Raw genomic sequence first — 16933 nt, forward strand, 5'->3', positions numbered from 1 at the left:
GAATGAATGTGGACCTCTGCTATGGAAATGTATGTTACATGAAGGTTGGGTAAACACACTGTCACTGTAAAAAAGTTAATGCACACAAGATTCTACAACCTCGGCTTCCCTATTCCTCTGCTGGAGAAGCTTCACATACTAGTGCAGCAGCTGGCAGGTAGTCCAGCATGGTCATCAGATGGCAGTATTTTTCTTTCTTTACTAGAAGAGGAGACTTGTAGGCCCTGGGGTAGTGGCTTGAGAATGAGGGAGCTTGAGGTCTAGCTCCACGCTTCCGCTTACAGACAGACCAAGACTTCCATTCCTCATATTGGCTGTGGCTCTGCCTGGTGTGTATGGTCCAAGGATCATCAGCTGAAATGACAAAAGACGGCAGAATGCCTCCAAAATCTGAAATGCCTCCAAAATATGCGGAGAAATTGCAGAGAGCCATGTCAAATAACAGAAATACTCATCATAAACTTTGATGAAAGATACATGTTTTACATAGAATTAAAGATACACTTGTTCTTAATGCAACCGCTGTGTCAGATTTAAAAAAAACTTTACGTAAAAAGCGAACCATGCAATAATCTGAGACGGCGCTCAAAAATAACAACATTTCTCCGCAATGTTGGACTCAACAGAAATACGAAATTACATTATAAATATTCCCTTAGAATCAATCTTCAGGATGTTGTTATCATATATATCCAATAACGTTCCAACCGGAGCATTCCTTCATGTCTGTAGAAGTTATGGAACGCAAGGCAATATCATGAGGAAAGCGCATGACCAGGAACTGGCATTCTGCCAGACCAATGACTGAATCACCTCTCACCAGGCCCCACATCACACTAGAGGCTTCATTCCACGTTCTACAGACTGTTGACATCTAGTGGAAGGCGTAGGAAGTGCAATCAGATCCATATCTTACAGGGAATTGAATTGGCGATGAGTTGAACATTGACCAGTCTCAGAATTCTCACTTCCTATTTGGATTTTTTCTCAGGTTTTTGCCTGCTATATGAGTTCTGTTATACTCACAGACATCATTCAAACAGTTTTAGAAACGTCAGAGTGTTTTATATCCAATAGTAATAATAATATGCATATATTAGCATCTGGGACAGAGGAGGAGGCAGTTCACTATGGGCACACAATTCATCCAAAAGTGAAAATGCTGCCCCCTATCATAAAGACGTTAAGCTGGAGGATGTTAAGGAGCGCTGTTCATGGTCTTGTTTCGGAGGACGCATGACTCCACCTTCACCTCTACTGAGCCCGTTGGGGAGTTGCAGCGATGAGATAAGATCAAAAAAGGGTGGTAATATACTAAAAATAATAATTCAAAAAAATTACAACTACATTGAGAGCATCTTGACTGGCTGCATCACTGGCCACTGTTTGGCATCCGACTGCAAGGTGCTACAGAGGGTAGTGCGTACGGCCCAATATATCACTGGGGCCGATTTCCCTGCCATCCAGGATCTTTATACCAGGCGGTGTCAAAGGAAGGCCCTAAAAATTGTCAGAGTACAGCCACCAAACTCATAGACTGTTCTCTCTGTTACCACACAGCAAGTCTGAAGCCAACAGGACCCTGAACAGCTTCTATCCCCAAGCTATAAGACTGATAAATAATAGCTACCTGGAATATCTGCATTTACCCTTTTTGCACTAATCTCTTTTGACTCATCACATAAACTGCTGTTTATTATCTACCTCAACCCCTGCACATCAACAATAGTGCAGTAGTGAGTGCATTCATTTTCTTATTTGTTCATACTTGTCCCCCATGGGAATTTAACCCTCAACCCTGACATTGCAAGTTCCATGCTCTACCAACTGAGCCACTCAGGACAGAATTGTGTTATTATTTTCCTATTTATTCCTTGTGTTATTAGTTTTCAATTTTTCCTCTCTGCATGGTTGGGAAGGGCCTTCACTGTTAGTCAACACCTGTTCATTATGAAGCAAGTGGCAAATACAATTTGATTTGATTTAACAAGTGACATAATAAGGGATCATAACTTTCACCTGGATTCACCTTGTCAGTCTATGTCATGGAGAGCGCAAGTGTTCCTAATGTTTTGTACACTCAGCGTATGTCACAGTGCTTCTATAGCTATATACACCATGATACTGCCAATTTCATTTATTCATTTAGCAAACAAGAAAGCTCATAATCAAGTGTCTTTTTCAGTCAACACACCTATATTTCAGCTTTAATTAGCTTTAAAACAGCAACATTTTCTCTCAGCATCATTGCAAAATATTTTGAATAGCATGAGATTAGCTACATCTTTCTCTTTACCCCATGACAAAATGAGTAAAATTATATATATATATATATATATATATATATATATATATATATATGGGGCCCAACCAAATTTATGCAGGCCCACCTACCAACGAATTTCTTACTTTGCCACTGATTACTAACCTCCATTCTCCTTCGTTAGTCGGTTTCAAGGCTACCCTCGTCGGCTGCTCCTGATCTACAAAGTTTACTACAAACATTCAGCTTTCAAGAAACTGTAACAATGCGTTTCTCGAACATCTCGTTATGTCAAGGCAGCATATAGTATTTTTGATCGCTAGAAATAGCCTACTGCTTTGGACGAAAAGCATAAATATTATTCAATAATATTGTCTACTGTTAAATATTCATTATGTTTTATGATCCGGTTCAATATATGAATTGATGAAAAAATAAACATGGGAAATACATCGTTTTTGTGTGACATTGTCGGATATTCCAAAATGTTATAAGGACATAAACTTATGTCGCTTTAAGACTGGGCTGCCTTGAAACCGTCAAGTTCCATGTTTGTATCGAGAAATTGAAGGTACTGAACTGAACTCCATATTGAAACAAAGTTGTCAACTAGAATCTGCCCCTTTTATGTCTTTATTTTAATATTTTATTTCATATGCACCGATGTTTTCAAGAGATTAGCTTTAGAATAGGGGCTATTTTACAAAAATATCCTGAGGGGAGTGGCAAAATATAAATCATATTTTCTATATTTAAACTTCCTTGAGCTATTATACATCGTCGACATTATACACGGCTGTTTTTATTTATTTACGGAACTAATGGACATCTCGTCCTCAATAATCACGCAAGTAACAAGGGATGAAGAGGATAACTATACTCTGCGCGAGGAAGGTGAGTTTGGAAAAGTTTTCAAGAAGTGTTCTGTTGCGCATGACAAAGTGGATATACATACACAAGACAGGATGGTGTTTAGATGGTCAAGGCCAGACCTAAATAAATACATCCATTTTAAAGTTCAACGGAATATGTAGAGACCCCTGTAATATTGCACTACCATAAATAATTGCTTGAAATTATTGTAATTTACAGTCAAACGTTTGAATAATCGTAACGATCATTGTGAAGCCATATAGCTCGCCTACGACATGGCCCAATGAAAGGCTTAAATTATTATTTCAACTAATAACTTTTTGTTTGACATAGCATCTTGCATATATAAAAGGATGTAGTTGAAATTATTGAGTCAACATTTTAAGTAGGAAATCACAACCGTGTTTTTGAAAGCGTTAGGGGAAGGGGCGGGGCCGACATGACTTGTCTGACGTTTCCAATGTTTTTGATATGTAACTTGGACAATCCGACCAAATTCACATAGAAATGTTATAGATCTGTCATTCTCATTGAAAGCAAGTCTAAGAAGTGGTAGATCTGTTCTATGTGTGCTATTTCTATGCGCCTGTTCTTAAATTTAATTTTGCATATTTTATTTTCAGTGTTGTACACCAGCTTCAAACTGCTGAAAATACATTATTTTTGGTTATGGAAAATATATCTCACAGCTGTTTAGATAGTACAAGGATTGTACACTATACCTGCTTGTTGAACTGAAATTAGGCAAACTATTCGAATTTTAGAAACTAGGAAATGGCAGGGTGATTTTGGCATAGTGCATCTTCAAGTTAATTTTGTAGTAAAGTTATGGAAACAATGTAGGATACACCTTTATGGCTAAATAGCCTGTTAGTCAAATGAACAAAAATGTAGCAGTTATTTTTTTTCCTGATTTTCACTGAACAAAAATATAAAAATGCAACATGTAAAGTGTTGGTCCCATGTTTCATGAGCTGAAATTAAAGATCCCAGAAATGTTCCACATGCACAAAAAGCTTCTTTCGCTCACATTTTGTGCACAAATTTGTTTACATCCCTGTCAGTGAGCATTTTTCCTTTGCCAAGATAAACTATCCACCTGACAGGTGTCACATATCAAGAAGCTGGTTAAATAGCATGATCATTACACATGTGCATCTTGTGCTGGGGACAATAAAAGGCCACTCTAAAATGTGCAGTTTTGTCACACAACACAATGCCACAGAGTTTTAAGGGAGCGGGCAATGGGCATGCAGAATGCAGTAATGTCCACCAAAGCTGTTGCCAGGGAATTGAATGTAAATTTCACTACCATAAGCCGCTTCCAATTTTTGCAGTACGTCCAACCGGCTACACAACCATAGACCACATGTATGGTGTCGTGTGGGCAAGCGGTTTGCTGATGTCAGCGTTGTGAACAGAGTGCCCCTTGGTGGCGGTGGTGTTATGGTATGGGCAGGCATGAGCTACGGACAACGAATACAATTGCGTTTTATCGATGGCAATTCGAATGCACAGAAATACAGTGACAAGATCTCGAGGCCATTGTGAGGCCCATTTTCTTTAAGTTATATGTGACGAACAGATGCAAATCTGTATTCCCAGTCGTGTGAAATACATAGATTAGGGCCTAATTTATTTATTTCAATCGAATGATTTCCTCATATGAACTGTAACTCAGTAAAATCTTTGAAATTGTTGCATGTTGCTTTTATATGTTTGTTCAGTATATGTTAGACATCAATTCAAATTGAGTAGTTGTCCTCCAAGAGACATCAAGCTACTCATGTTCAGGCTGTCCCACTACTATACTACCATTGGTCTACTGCCAGGTGTGTGTTCATGAGTCACGCACCAAGCCCCGAACACGTGCAAGTGCACGCTTCCCCAACATGAGACCACTGCAGTGATCCCACTGCTGCCACCAATGTAGCGGAAGACAAAACTGCAACAGAGACTCGAACCATGATGCAGAATATGGCATCTAACAGTCTGTGCCACATAAGCACGGGCCTCTGGGCAGAGGCAGTAGTCTAAGCTCCCAGGCTTGACAGAGGCTATACTCCCTCCACTGATCTGTATTTCTATAAACAGGAAAGTGTTATTATTATTCAGACAAAAAATGTTGTGCTCTGCATTTACTTTTATGCTCTGTGGTCATTTGTCTCTTATTCTCTGCAGTGAAGTGTGGCTTGTTATGTAAACTCAGCAAAAAAAGAAACGTCCCTTTTTCAGGACCCTGTCTTTCAAAGATAATCTGTAAAAATTTGTAAAAATCCAAAAGACTTCACAGAACTTCATTGTAAAGGGTTTAAACACTGTTTCCCATGCTTGTTCAATGAACCATAAACAATTAATGAACATGCACCTGTGGAACGGTCGTTAAGACACTAACAGCTTACAGACGGTAGGCAATTAAGGTCACAGTTATGAAAACTTAGGACACTAAAGAGGCCTTTCTACTGACTCTGAAAAACACCAAAAGAAAGATGCCCAGGCTCCCTGCTCATCTGCGTGAACGTGCCTTAGGCATACTGTAAGGAGGCATGAGGACTGCAGATGTGGCCAGGGAAATAAATTGCAATGTCCGTACTGTGAGATGTCTAAGACAACGCTACAATGAGACAGGATGGACAGCTGATCGTCCTCGCAGTGGCAGACCACGTGTAACAACACCTGCACAGGATCGGTACATCCGAACATCACACCTGCGGGACAGGTACAGGATGGCAACAACAGCTGCCTGAGTTACATCAGGAACGCACAATCCCTCCATCAGTGCTCAGACTCTCCGCAATAGGCTGAGAGAGGCTGGACTGAGGGCTTGTAGGCCCGTTGTAAGGCAGGTCTTCACCAGACATCACCGGCAACAACGTTGCATATGGGCACAAACCTACGCAAAGTTTGCTGAAAATAAGCGCAGTTGACAGTAAGAGGACATTTCTTTTTTTGCTGAGTTTACTAATAAAACAAGTGGTTTCTTTTTCTTTTCTTGTTTTTTGGCAACCTCCCCCCCCCCCCCCCCCATTTACATGAAATGGTTGGGGCCTGAACCCAAACCAGGCGAGAACGGTACTTGCTAGCAGTGAATTGCTAGTGAGGAGTGCCGGTGGAGCATCATGTCTCAGCTTCCTGAAGAAAAATCTGGCTTCCAAAAACAAAAAGAAAGCAAAGAAAGCCAGGAGAGGGAAATGATAGGGCCGACAGTATGTCACCCAATTTTTCACAAAGGAAAGTGGGTGTAGTCCGTGAGTGATGGAAATGTACCTGTTAGCTTAGTCCATAGTAAAATAGGCTAATTTTGCTCCCCTAAAATTAGTTACTTAATATCTTCACAGAAAATTTTGAGTGTTTACACTCTTTTAGCAAGCTATTCATACTAAATCAGTTGTCCCTGCCCCTGCCTGGTGCCAGGCCCAACTGGCCTGGCAGCTTCAGGCTCAGCAGCCCTGTCTCCCCATCCCCATACCCCTGAACCAGCCCTACTCCCAACTGAAGAAGGACGTGAGCAGCATTGTGTTGAATGACATGTCAGTTGGGGAAAGGAATGTGATTCTCCAGTCAGGACAAATCTCACTTGACACAGAGGTAGCCAATATCAGAGCATTAAAGGAAGAGATGCAGGCTCTTAGAGATGGATGGGAGTCTCTCCTGTCTGAGGCAACACTGATTGCTACGCAACTGGATGTTGTACCTCAATTTAGCAAGGAACACAGCCTCCAGAGGAAAAGGAAGAAATGCCATGATGAAACCTTTCAATAGGAGACAGCTCAGGACAGTGCAGCAACGGTGTTTCAGAACACAGTGTTTTTTTACTGCTATGGACAACATCATAAGTGACTTGTACACTAGGTTCCACACCACTGCAAAAATTGTAGAAGATATTTCTGCTGTTCTGAAAGTTGGGCAGATTAGTGAGGATAAAGTCCCTTGAGTGTTCCAACCACTGATCATTAAGTATTCCAGAGATCTTACATCTGAGCTTCAAAATTAAGTAAGATACCTGAACACTGTATATGCTGCCTCTTTCCCCCCTAACTTGTCCCCTCTTGGTCTCCTGAATGCAATTTGTAAGATGCAGCTGCAAAGCAGTTTTGGAGAAGTGTGTATTGCTTTACGTATATTTTGCACACTGCCTGTGACTGTTGCTGGTGGCGAGAGAGCTTTCAGTAAGCTAAAACTGATCAACTATTTGAGGTCCGCTATGTCCCAGGACAGGCTTTGCAGTCTTGCCATGCTCTCCATTGAAAGTCAGTTAGCTAGAAAGCTGGACTTCAAAGACTTGATCAATGACTTTGCTAGCAAGAAGGCTCGGCGCTGGGCTCTTGGTGAGTAAGGCTGAGCAAGGGCCAGTGCTAAATGGCATGGCTATGGATATTTGATCACTACACACATGATGCCCACAGGCTGAGACTGAGACTGAGAACAAGATATATCTCAAAGTAATGGCTGGATTGCCATAAAATGTGTTGTGCACAGTCAAGACGCCAAGTGGAAGAAACCTATTGATTTGTTGACCACTTGACCTTTCCTCTAGCGCCACCATCAGGCCTTTTCATGTCCATTTCCATTTTGTTTTTCATTTYCACTTTTACAGCTGCTTATTTTCTAGTTGGTATGTATACTTTGTTCAAAAATCTCCTGCTGATTTTAATATTTTGTGTGTTATATCATTCTATAGATGATAATGTTAATTTATTTTAATGTATATTTAAGATATATTTATTTTAGTTATGCATTAATTTTAAGAGAATTTTCCATTCAAGATTTTTACCATTAAAATGACATGTAGACTGTAAAAGATGGCCTTTAGCACATTTCTTATAGAGGGTATCAGTCTTGCATCAAATAGTGAATTCCACTGTATGCAGAATGTTGCATGCATGTCTGCACAGTGTTATATTTCCACGGCTCACTGTCAGTAAATATCGTACAGTAAATATTGGACTACAAGAGAGTTGCAAGCCTGCAAAGGTAGAGTTATTTAAAGCTTTGATTGGGTCGATTGGGTTCTGGAGGTGTGTGGTTACAGCAATTGCGCAGGGTTGGTGTGTCCTGTGGTGTTGGGGCCCAATGTGATATATTTTCATGGGGCCCAAAATCCCTGGTGGCGCCCCTGACAGTATGTGTCAAGTTCCAGCCTCAAGTTCATATAACTGCAATATCTGAAGGGTCTCTGTTTTTCTTTAATCAACTCAATCACTAATGTAGTGGTTAAATAATACATATTTGAAATACATTTTAGCTGCACCAGGTTAACACGAGGCCTAGCTATACCAACACAAAAAGGTTTTGTTTTGCGTCTCCGTTTATGGCCTGGAGTGAGTGCGCGCTAGGCTATATATACAAAGAATCCCATCATTAACCACTGTCAGCAGCTGCTCGTGGTGTGCTATTTAAAGTGCTCTAATGTGTAATATCAGAAGAGCTAACATGGAAGGCAGCATGATGTTTCTTCCCACCCATGTGTTCACCTGCCCTGTTCCTTCACATGTTTGCACACAAACGTCATGACTTGTAAGCCTCTAGCAAGTATGCACCCTGTGTAGGTGTATTTCCTTCTGGCTTAGTCTGGTTTCAGCTCCAATTGAAAGACGTCTTCAACAGTCCTCAGTTCAACATTAATTGGTTTGTGAAGTGGGTCGGTGAAATGTGAACAGTCTGCCATTGAACAAAGTAATATGGTGTTTTTTTTTTATTACTTTGTGTCAGTTCATTAGTTTTGCCATTATGAAACGGGTGTGATTTTAAGTTAACCTAATTCATAGAAATTACAGAACATTGTTGTCTCAGGAGCCCCTTGGAAACAAGATGATTTTAAAAAGGATTTTATCTAGCAAAAGATCAAACATATTTATAAATAAATAGATAATACTGTAGTTTGCTGGCTGTTATGTGGTGACAATCTGTTCTATTAATAGAGCTGGGAAAAACAAACAACTGGCTTCATGAGATGGCGGCAATAATTACAGTATGAAATATAATGCATGCCGTGCATACAGTATAACACGACAATTGTGAGCTGCAATATTAACTATATACTGTACATAGATTTTTTAAATCTGATTTTCATGACTACATCACAGTGGCTATCGGTCGGATGAGTCTTAATGTACAATAGTGATTTTTTTTATTATTTTTTTATCTTAAACTCTTAAATGTAGTCAGTAGGGTGGATGAATACATACAACAACAACAAAAAACTAGACACATTTCAGACATTACTTACTGTATATTTATGTTTCTTCTAAGATTATAAAAAAAAAAAAATATGGGCTGAAAGAGTCCAACCTGATGATTCAAAATCGTAGGAAATCCGCTGTATTTCAAACTAAGCATAGAAAATGTAAACCAATGAAAAGATAAGGGTGTGGAAATTAATACTATTTTTTAAGGGCTAGTCATAACTATCAACATGACTGTCCCCTAAACTTTTTTATTTGAGATATTATTTCTTATACACTACTTGTGTGATTCATTTGACAGATTTATTTTGTTAGTTCCTGTCATTTTAGTTTTGCTTAACTATTTCCATAACTGAGGTGGGCATCTGACTTTGTTACGTAAGCCATGGCTATAACTTTCTGCCACCTATTGTGAAACAACCACTTTGAGGTAACATAAGGACAGCTGAATACTATCTGAATGCTTTCTCTTTTAGATGCCCCTGCCCATGTCGTTTCCTCAAAGAAGCCCCGCAGTCGTGGCATTTTTCGAAGTCTCTTCTGCTGCCTCTGTCACAAAGAAACCGAGCAAATCCCAGTCAACAACAATGCCCCCTTATCGGTGGAAGAAAATGGGACCATTTCAAAAGTAAGCTGTCTTCGTCCTTACATCCCTCTCTCCCTCTTGCCCTTGCTTGTGATATCCCCTATCTCTCCCTCACTCTCTCTCTATGGTCATTTAGCATCATGTGGTCAACATGATTGAGAGCCACTTGATCGGTACACATGTTTTCTTTGCCCAATGTCCTTTCATATTTACAAGTTCTCTGGTCAATACATTTTTGCAGTTCTGCCTTAAAATGAAATATTTCACTGCCAATAAATTAACCCAGAAGACAGCATGAGTCCAAAAATATATACAATTAAATCAGCACAGACTGTAATGCATTATCAGAAAACAGTCATTCTTTGTCGGTGCATTAAGGTGAATCACTTTACAGCAGAGATGGGCAACTTTGATGGGGGTGGGAGATCAACATTTTTTAAAATATTTTTGCGGCCCCCTTCTTGACGGTGGAGAGAAAAATGCCAGTTTTTAGAGTTGATTTCCTGGGTGACACTTTATTTGCATAGTCCAGATTGGATAGTCTGGATTTTTCCATCTGTAGATGTAGATGGTCATACTACCAACAAACTATATGTTGATAAGCAACTGCTTGCTAAGGTTACAGGGATAGGGTTAGGTTTAAAACAGGGATGGGCAACTGCAAGGCCCTCGGATCAATCCCCCCCTAAACAAATATAAATATTTGAATTTAGTCGGGGTCTCAACTTCCTGTTTCAAATTCGAATAGTAGAACACACATGGTACAATTTGGAAATTTGGTTGTGCATCAGCAGTTTATTTCGTTACTCAATTAGCCCAGGTCAACATTTTGATTGGTAAGTTAGTCTAGTTGATTGGTAAGTTAGCCAGCAATCTAAACTTGTACTAATCATGGTCGATTACCACCCGGCGGGCCCTCATTGACTTTGTTAGTCAGTCTCACTCAGATATCATATTAAAAACTACAAACATTTCTCTCCAACCTATGGCAAAATGTGTAGAATTTCACCGATTTTGTGGTAAAACAGCTAATTTCCCTCTCCGCCCCATGGCAAAATTAGTAGAATTGCATGAAATTAGTTTAAACATTTCTACATCTTCTCTCCGCCCCATAGCAAAATCTGTAGACTTGCATCGCCGGCAGTTGCCCATCCCTGATTTAAAGCATTCCCTGCTGAAGAGGAGATGATAAAAGGCAATTCCAATTTTTAGGCAGATGACAAAGCTGCCCATGACTCTATTTGAACACTTAACGAACAACATGGCAGTTAACTCACTACGGACAGATTAGGTGATCAAGACGCATCTCGGGTGTCAGTTTCAGATGTATGCCTTACTTCAGCTTTTTACAGTGATTTGATATTCCAGGAGTTATTTGTCACGTCTCTTGAAGCCCGAAAATAAATTGCTCGGTCTCATGGAGAGGGGGCCATGTGTTGGTCTCAGTGTGGTTGTGACCTGTCAAGTCAACGTGTACTCTGCTGCTGGTGTCTCAGGCGGGCTGTAGACTGTGAATACCCCCAGCAGTTCAAGCCACCATTACCAAAGGAGCAGTCTTGTGAGATGCCAGCCCTCTGGACTGTGTCGCCTCCCTAGAGAAAACAAGTCTCTCTCTCTCTATGCTTGGAAAAGTGCAAAACCTCTGAACACTACAAACCTATTGGAGAACGTCAGCTCCCTTTGTACCTGAAAAGGCACTCTAATCAAAGCAAATCTTTTGACACATTTCCCAAAAGCAAGCATGCCTGCTGAACACTGCGAGGTGTCTGAACTAATTGAAGCCATGGAATCAACTGAGCCTTCTGCACAATCTGCTGAACCCTGCATCATTGTGGATGAAAGAAAAAACTCTTTGGACTATACTGAACACCAGAAGGTCAATGGACAAATGGATCCCGCTGTGCAGATTGTCGATCATTACAGCATGAATGGAGAACATGCAGAAGAGAGCAAACCTTTTGTGCATTATAATGGACTTTCTGGGGGGTTTGAGCAATGCATCAACACGCCTTGCGAGGACTATCCTGTTCTCCACATGCACACTAATCAGTATAAGTCTCCTGAGTTAAGCAAATCATTTGAAGAATGTTCTCAACATTGTGAGTGCTTTGACTTCAGCAAGTCCTCTGAGCACTATGCTAATGACTGTCTAACTTCTGGATTTAGCCAACACTGTGAACATTTCACAGAATGCTTCCAGTCATCTGAACAATGCAAGTCTTCTGATCAACACTGTAAGTCCTTTGAGTCAAGCGAACCTGCTGAGAACTCTGAGTTTTTAGAGCAATGTAAGATATCTGACTTCATACCTGACATCTCTGAATCCAATGAATCAAAAATATCATTTGAGCACTATACTGGAATTTGTGAGTATTCGGAAAAATACAATCATATTGATGACCCAACAGAGTATAATGAGACTACAAAGCCAATTGATGAGGATTTAAAGCCCTCTGAGCCATCATTTCAACAAATTGAAATCTGTGGGCTTTTTGACTCTGAGTTTTGCATAATATTAGAACCTATACAGTCTTCAGATTTGAACATGCCTGCTGCACACGATTCTCCCAATGAAAGTAGACATGTCTCTGAAGTTCATGAACCTTCTGAGCAAACTCTGCTTGCTGAACAAAGCAATCATCAATCTGCTGACTATGATATGCCCTCTGGGCACTGTGAACTGCGAAACACTGTCTATGAGCAAAGAGAGACAAGTGTACAGTGTGAACTCTCTGAGCGATTTCATTCTTGTGAGAGCTATCCTTGTCAACATAAAAGCACAGGTGACAAATGCTATGAGCCTAGCAGTTCATTTTATTATGAGGAAGACAAGTCTTCTGAGTGCTCATCCATTGAAACAAGGTCTTTTGAATCTTTGATTTATGACAGTATAAATTCAGGCCCATTAACTGATTCAGCTGAATCCTATGAGGCGTTGGTGGAAGAAGGAGCACAGGACAAATCCAGTATAGATATATGGGAATCATTTGATAATTGTGCAGTTGTGGTAGAATGTGAGGAAAGCAATGCTGATGAAGACAAACCTCACTCGGATGCAGTCGTTGTTGAGGAATTCTTTGACTTATTTGATAAAGAGGACACTTATACTTTTTCCCAAAGGCGACCTTATACCTCCTGTTTTGAAGGGGGAGGGGTGCATGAGCTGTTTTTTGAACAACGCAAAACTCACGTGTCCATTATGAATGAGGAAGAAACACAAATGCCCTGCGCCAAAAAAGGGCTTGAAGTTTTTAGTCAAGAAGTGGAAGAAGTTGATGGATCTTATGATGCTTGTGCTGAGGATGGACTATTTAATGTAGACTGTGCTGAGGATGGACAACTTAATGTAGACTGTGCTGAGGATGGACAACTTAATGTAGATGCGCTGAGGATGACAACTTAATGTAGACTGCGCTGAGGATGGACACTTAATGTAGACTGTGCTGAGGATGGACTATTTAATGTAGACTGTGCTGAGATGGACAACTTAATGTAGACTGCGCTGAGGATGGACAACTTAATGTAGACTGTGCTGAGGAGGACTATTAATAGACTGTGCTGAGATGGACACTTAATGTAGACTGCTGAGGATGGACAACTTAATGTAGACTGTGCTGAGGATGGACAACTTAATGTAGACTGCGCTGGATGGACAACTTCATGTAGACTGTGCTGAGGATGGTCAACTTAATGTAGACTGTGCGAGGATGGACAACTTAATGTAGACTGTGCTGAGGATGGACAACCTTAATGTAGACTGCGCTGAGGATGGTCAACTTAATGTAGACTCGCTGAGGATGGTCAACTTAATGTAGACTGTGCTGAGGATGGACAACTTAATGTAGACTGTGCTGAGGATGACTATTTAATGTAGACTGTGCTGAGGATGGACAACTTAATGTAGACTGTGCTGAGGATGAGACGTCCGCCTCTGGATCCTTTGCAGATGAGGAATCGTGCGAGTCTTGTTCTGAAGGAGCCACGGCTTACGAAGTTGAGTTTTATGACGCTTTTGTAGCGGGAGACAATGCTATTGAGGCTGCGGCCTACGAGCCCTTTGTTGAGGAAGAGGAACTTTGCGTTGCTGAAAATGAAGCTGGTGACGCTCAGGCCAATGGTCCCTTAGTTGATGAGGACAACAAGTACGACGAACACAGTGCAGAGGAAGCATCTCATGGATCCTCTTCTGACGTATCTTCTGTTGAAGATGATGAAGCATATGATGGCCAAAATGATCAAACTTATGAACCGTGCTTTGAAGAAGAGAAAACTTGTGATGAAGAATACCAGACAATATGCGTCGCAGAAGACGAATTATACAAACAATATGCTGAAGACAAAGCTTATGGATCCTATGGGCCGTGTGATAAAGATTTCGATGCATATGGCAGTGAACATCCGCAATTCTCTACCGAAGGGGAAGATAATGCACTATGCACTGAGGCCTGTGAACCAAGTGCTGAAGAGCACCATGAATATCAAAGTGAAGCCAATGAATCTAATGTTACTCAAGAAGTTAATGGATTCTGTACTGAAGAAGACTCTCATGATCAGTGTAATGAAGAATTGGATTATGACAGCACTCCTGAGACACATTTTAAAGATGGAGTCTGCACTGAAGAGGGAAAGAATGATGGTCCATGTGCTGAGGGGAATGAATCCCCTGAATCATTTGAGGTTATAACCAAAGACACTGCATTATGCACTGAAGGAAGCAAACCTGCTATGCCTGATGGTATTGAATTCAATGGGGATCAAACTGATTCCTCCACAACCTCTTCCGAAGAGATAGATGAGCAAAACAAGTCATATGAGATATGTGAGCAACTAAACACACCATATCTGTATCAGAACTGGGAGGAACACAATGGCGTCTCAGAGCATCTCCAACGCCCAGAGTCAGAGGACCTTTCAGAGCAGGTGTCTGAGAAAACAAGCCTCCCTCTTGATGGTGCTGAACATAGTAAAGACTCCATAGACCGCGAGCCACTTGCACATCACGCCGAACCAACAGAGCCCTCTGAACAAAGTGAGCTGGATGAGAAAATGCAGTTGCATGAATTCTTTAAGATTGTGGCCTCTGAACAACTAAGTGAGGAGTCTGAGGAGGAGCTGAGTGACGATGAGTCCTTTGAGTCCTGTGAATGCGAGTACTGCGTCCCGCCTAGAGAACAGGTATTACAAGGTCTTTGCACCGTGCTTGAAATCCGCTGGAATAGCTGTGACATGCACCTAATTTGATCAACGCTCCGCTTTCAAATTTCAGAAGTGTGGAATATGAACGTTTCGCATGGAGTGACAACAAACTGAAATTTGCCAGAGAAAAGAGTGAAATGTGTTTGTCTAAGTATTAGGCCTATTTTTTTTTACATATTGTCCATTCAGTGTTAGCTTTGGATGTGTTGGCTTTGGATCAAATTTGTGACAACAGAACTAAAATAGAGGAGGATATGGTTTAACATAAGGTTCTTATTGCTTTGCACAGCAGATGGTATTTTTTTCAAACTAGAAAATATACAATTTACTCTCCTCCTGACCTGGTTATTTACTTTGCTGGGTTAAAGAAATTTGAATTGCACAGTGTTTATAGGATGCTTATTTGGTCATCACATTTCCTCTTGCTAGTAGAGTCGGTTTCACAGTGTTGCTGCCTTGCTATGTTGTTGTCTTAGGTCTCTCTTTACGTAGTATTGTCTCTCTTGTCGTGATGTGTGTTTTGTCCTATATTTATATTTTATTTATATTTTATTAATCCCAGCCTCTGTCCCCACAGGAGGCCTTTTGTCTTTTGGTAAACCGTCATTGTAAATAACAATTTGTTCTTCACTGACTTGCCTAGTTAAATAAACGTTAAATAAAAATATTTAAATGGACCACTTGATAAGGGAATGGTTAGCTCTTAGTCAGTCCACAGACCTATGACAGTTCATAGTCACATTGATATTTACTTTTCCATCAACAGAACACCAGCTGTTGGGAAATAGCTTTCTTATGCCCCCTTATGGACATGCTCTTCTATAATTCAATTATCTCAACCTCACAAGCAAACCTTTTACCAGTGTGTTTTCTCACTACACATTCATGAGGTAATGTTATGAATCGTCAGTTTAATTCATGACCCACACACACACACTTTTTAATGTGTTTTTGCATTATGCCACAGTGTTGTCTTGATTGGCACAAACATAACAAAATAATCCAATTTGCATCTATGAATATGATGGCATCATTTGGCTGTTCATTGACCTGACATCTAACTATTTGTTTTCAGGTCCCGGCAAAACCTCTGCTACCTCAACTCAAGTCACAAGACTCAGGGAAGATCTGTGTGGTGATTGATTTGGATGAAACATTAGTGCACAGTTCATTCAAGGTAAGCTGACGCGAGTGACCCGCTCTTTGAGGACAAACGTTAACAGAGAATACTTGATTGATTTCCACTCTCTCTTTTATACTAATTAGTAAAGCAAAATTTAAATATGATAATACATTTGATAATGAGCATTGTTTTATTTTTCTTTGTCCATATCAATATGAATTTCTTAACCCTTTACACTTGTGGGAATTGGCCTTTATGGATAGGGAAACATGTTAGTGTTTCTAGCAGAATAAATATGAGAAAAATATGCATAACCACGGTAGAAATTAAAAGGGAACATTTTGGAATATTATCGGGTAATTATCAGATAAAAGGTGGGGACACAACAGTTCACTTGACACAAAACTGAATCCAAACATTACACTGTTGATTTTATTTTTTACATTTACTGTAGTCTTTGCAGTATTTGTCAATAACAACATCTGAAAATACTCTTAATACATTCAGTAACATAATAACAATATTCATCTCGCACTGTAAAAATCTCGCACTGTAAAGAATACATTTGAATTCCAAGTAACCTTTTACACCTGGTATTGAAATTATAGTCCATATCAAATATTGTGTGATATGTCCCTTCCTGTTTACAACTTTTTATATTTGTGTCATGTATCCATTGTGATTGTAATGAGTATGATGTAAGAGTG

General features: G+C 40.2%; 1 protein-coding gene across 2 annotated transcripts in view; it reads left to right on the forward strand.

The window, feature by feature from the left end:
• The first annotated feature begins 2457 nt into the window (after positions 1 to 2457).
• LOC111973407 (carboxy-terminal domain RNA polymerase II polypeptide A small phosphatase 1) overlaps positions 2458 to 16933 on the forward strand; it is a 33036-nt gene continuing 18560 nt past the window's right edge. Inside the window, exons 1-3 of one of the 2 annotated variants that reach the window (XM_024000777.2) lie at positions 2458 to 3157; positions 9798 to 9949; positions 16179 to 16280. In XM_024000777.2, the coding sequence (XP_023856545.1) occupies positions 3085 to 3157; positions 9798 to 9949; positions 16179 to 16280 (327 nt within the window). In that variant the 5' untranslated portion in view covers positions 2458 to 3084. Of the gene's footprint in view, positions 3158 to 9797; positions 9950 to 13482; positions 15083 to 16178; positions 16281 to 16933 lie in introns of those variants that run through there. The other variant, XM_024000766.2, reaches the window with a different exon arrangement.

This window comes from Salvelinus sp. IW2-2015, linkage group LG2, assembly GCF_002910315.2.
Source record: "Salvelinus sp. IW2-2015 linkage group LG2, ASM291031v2, whole genome shotgun sequence".
Classification (NCBI taxonomy): domain Eukaryota; kingdom Metazoa; phylum Chordata; class Actinopteri; order Salmoniformes; family Salmonidae; genus Salvelinus; species Salvelinus sp. IW2-2015.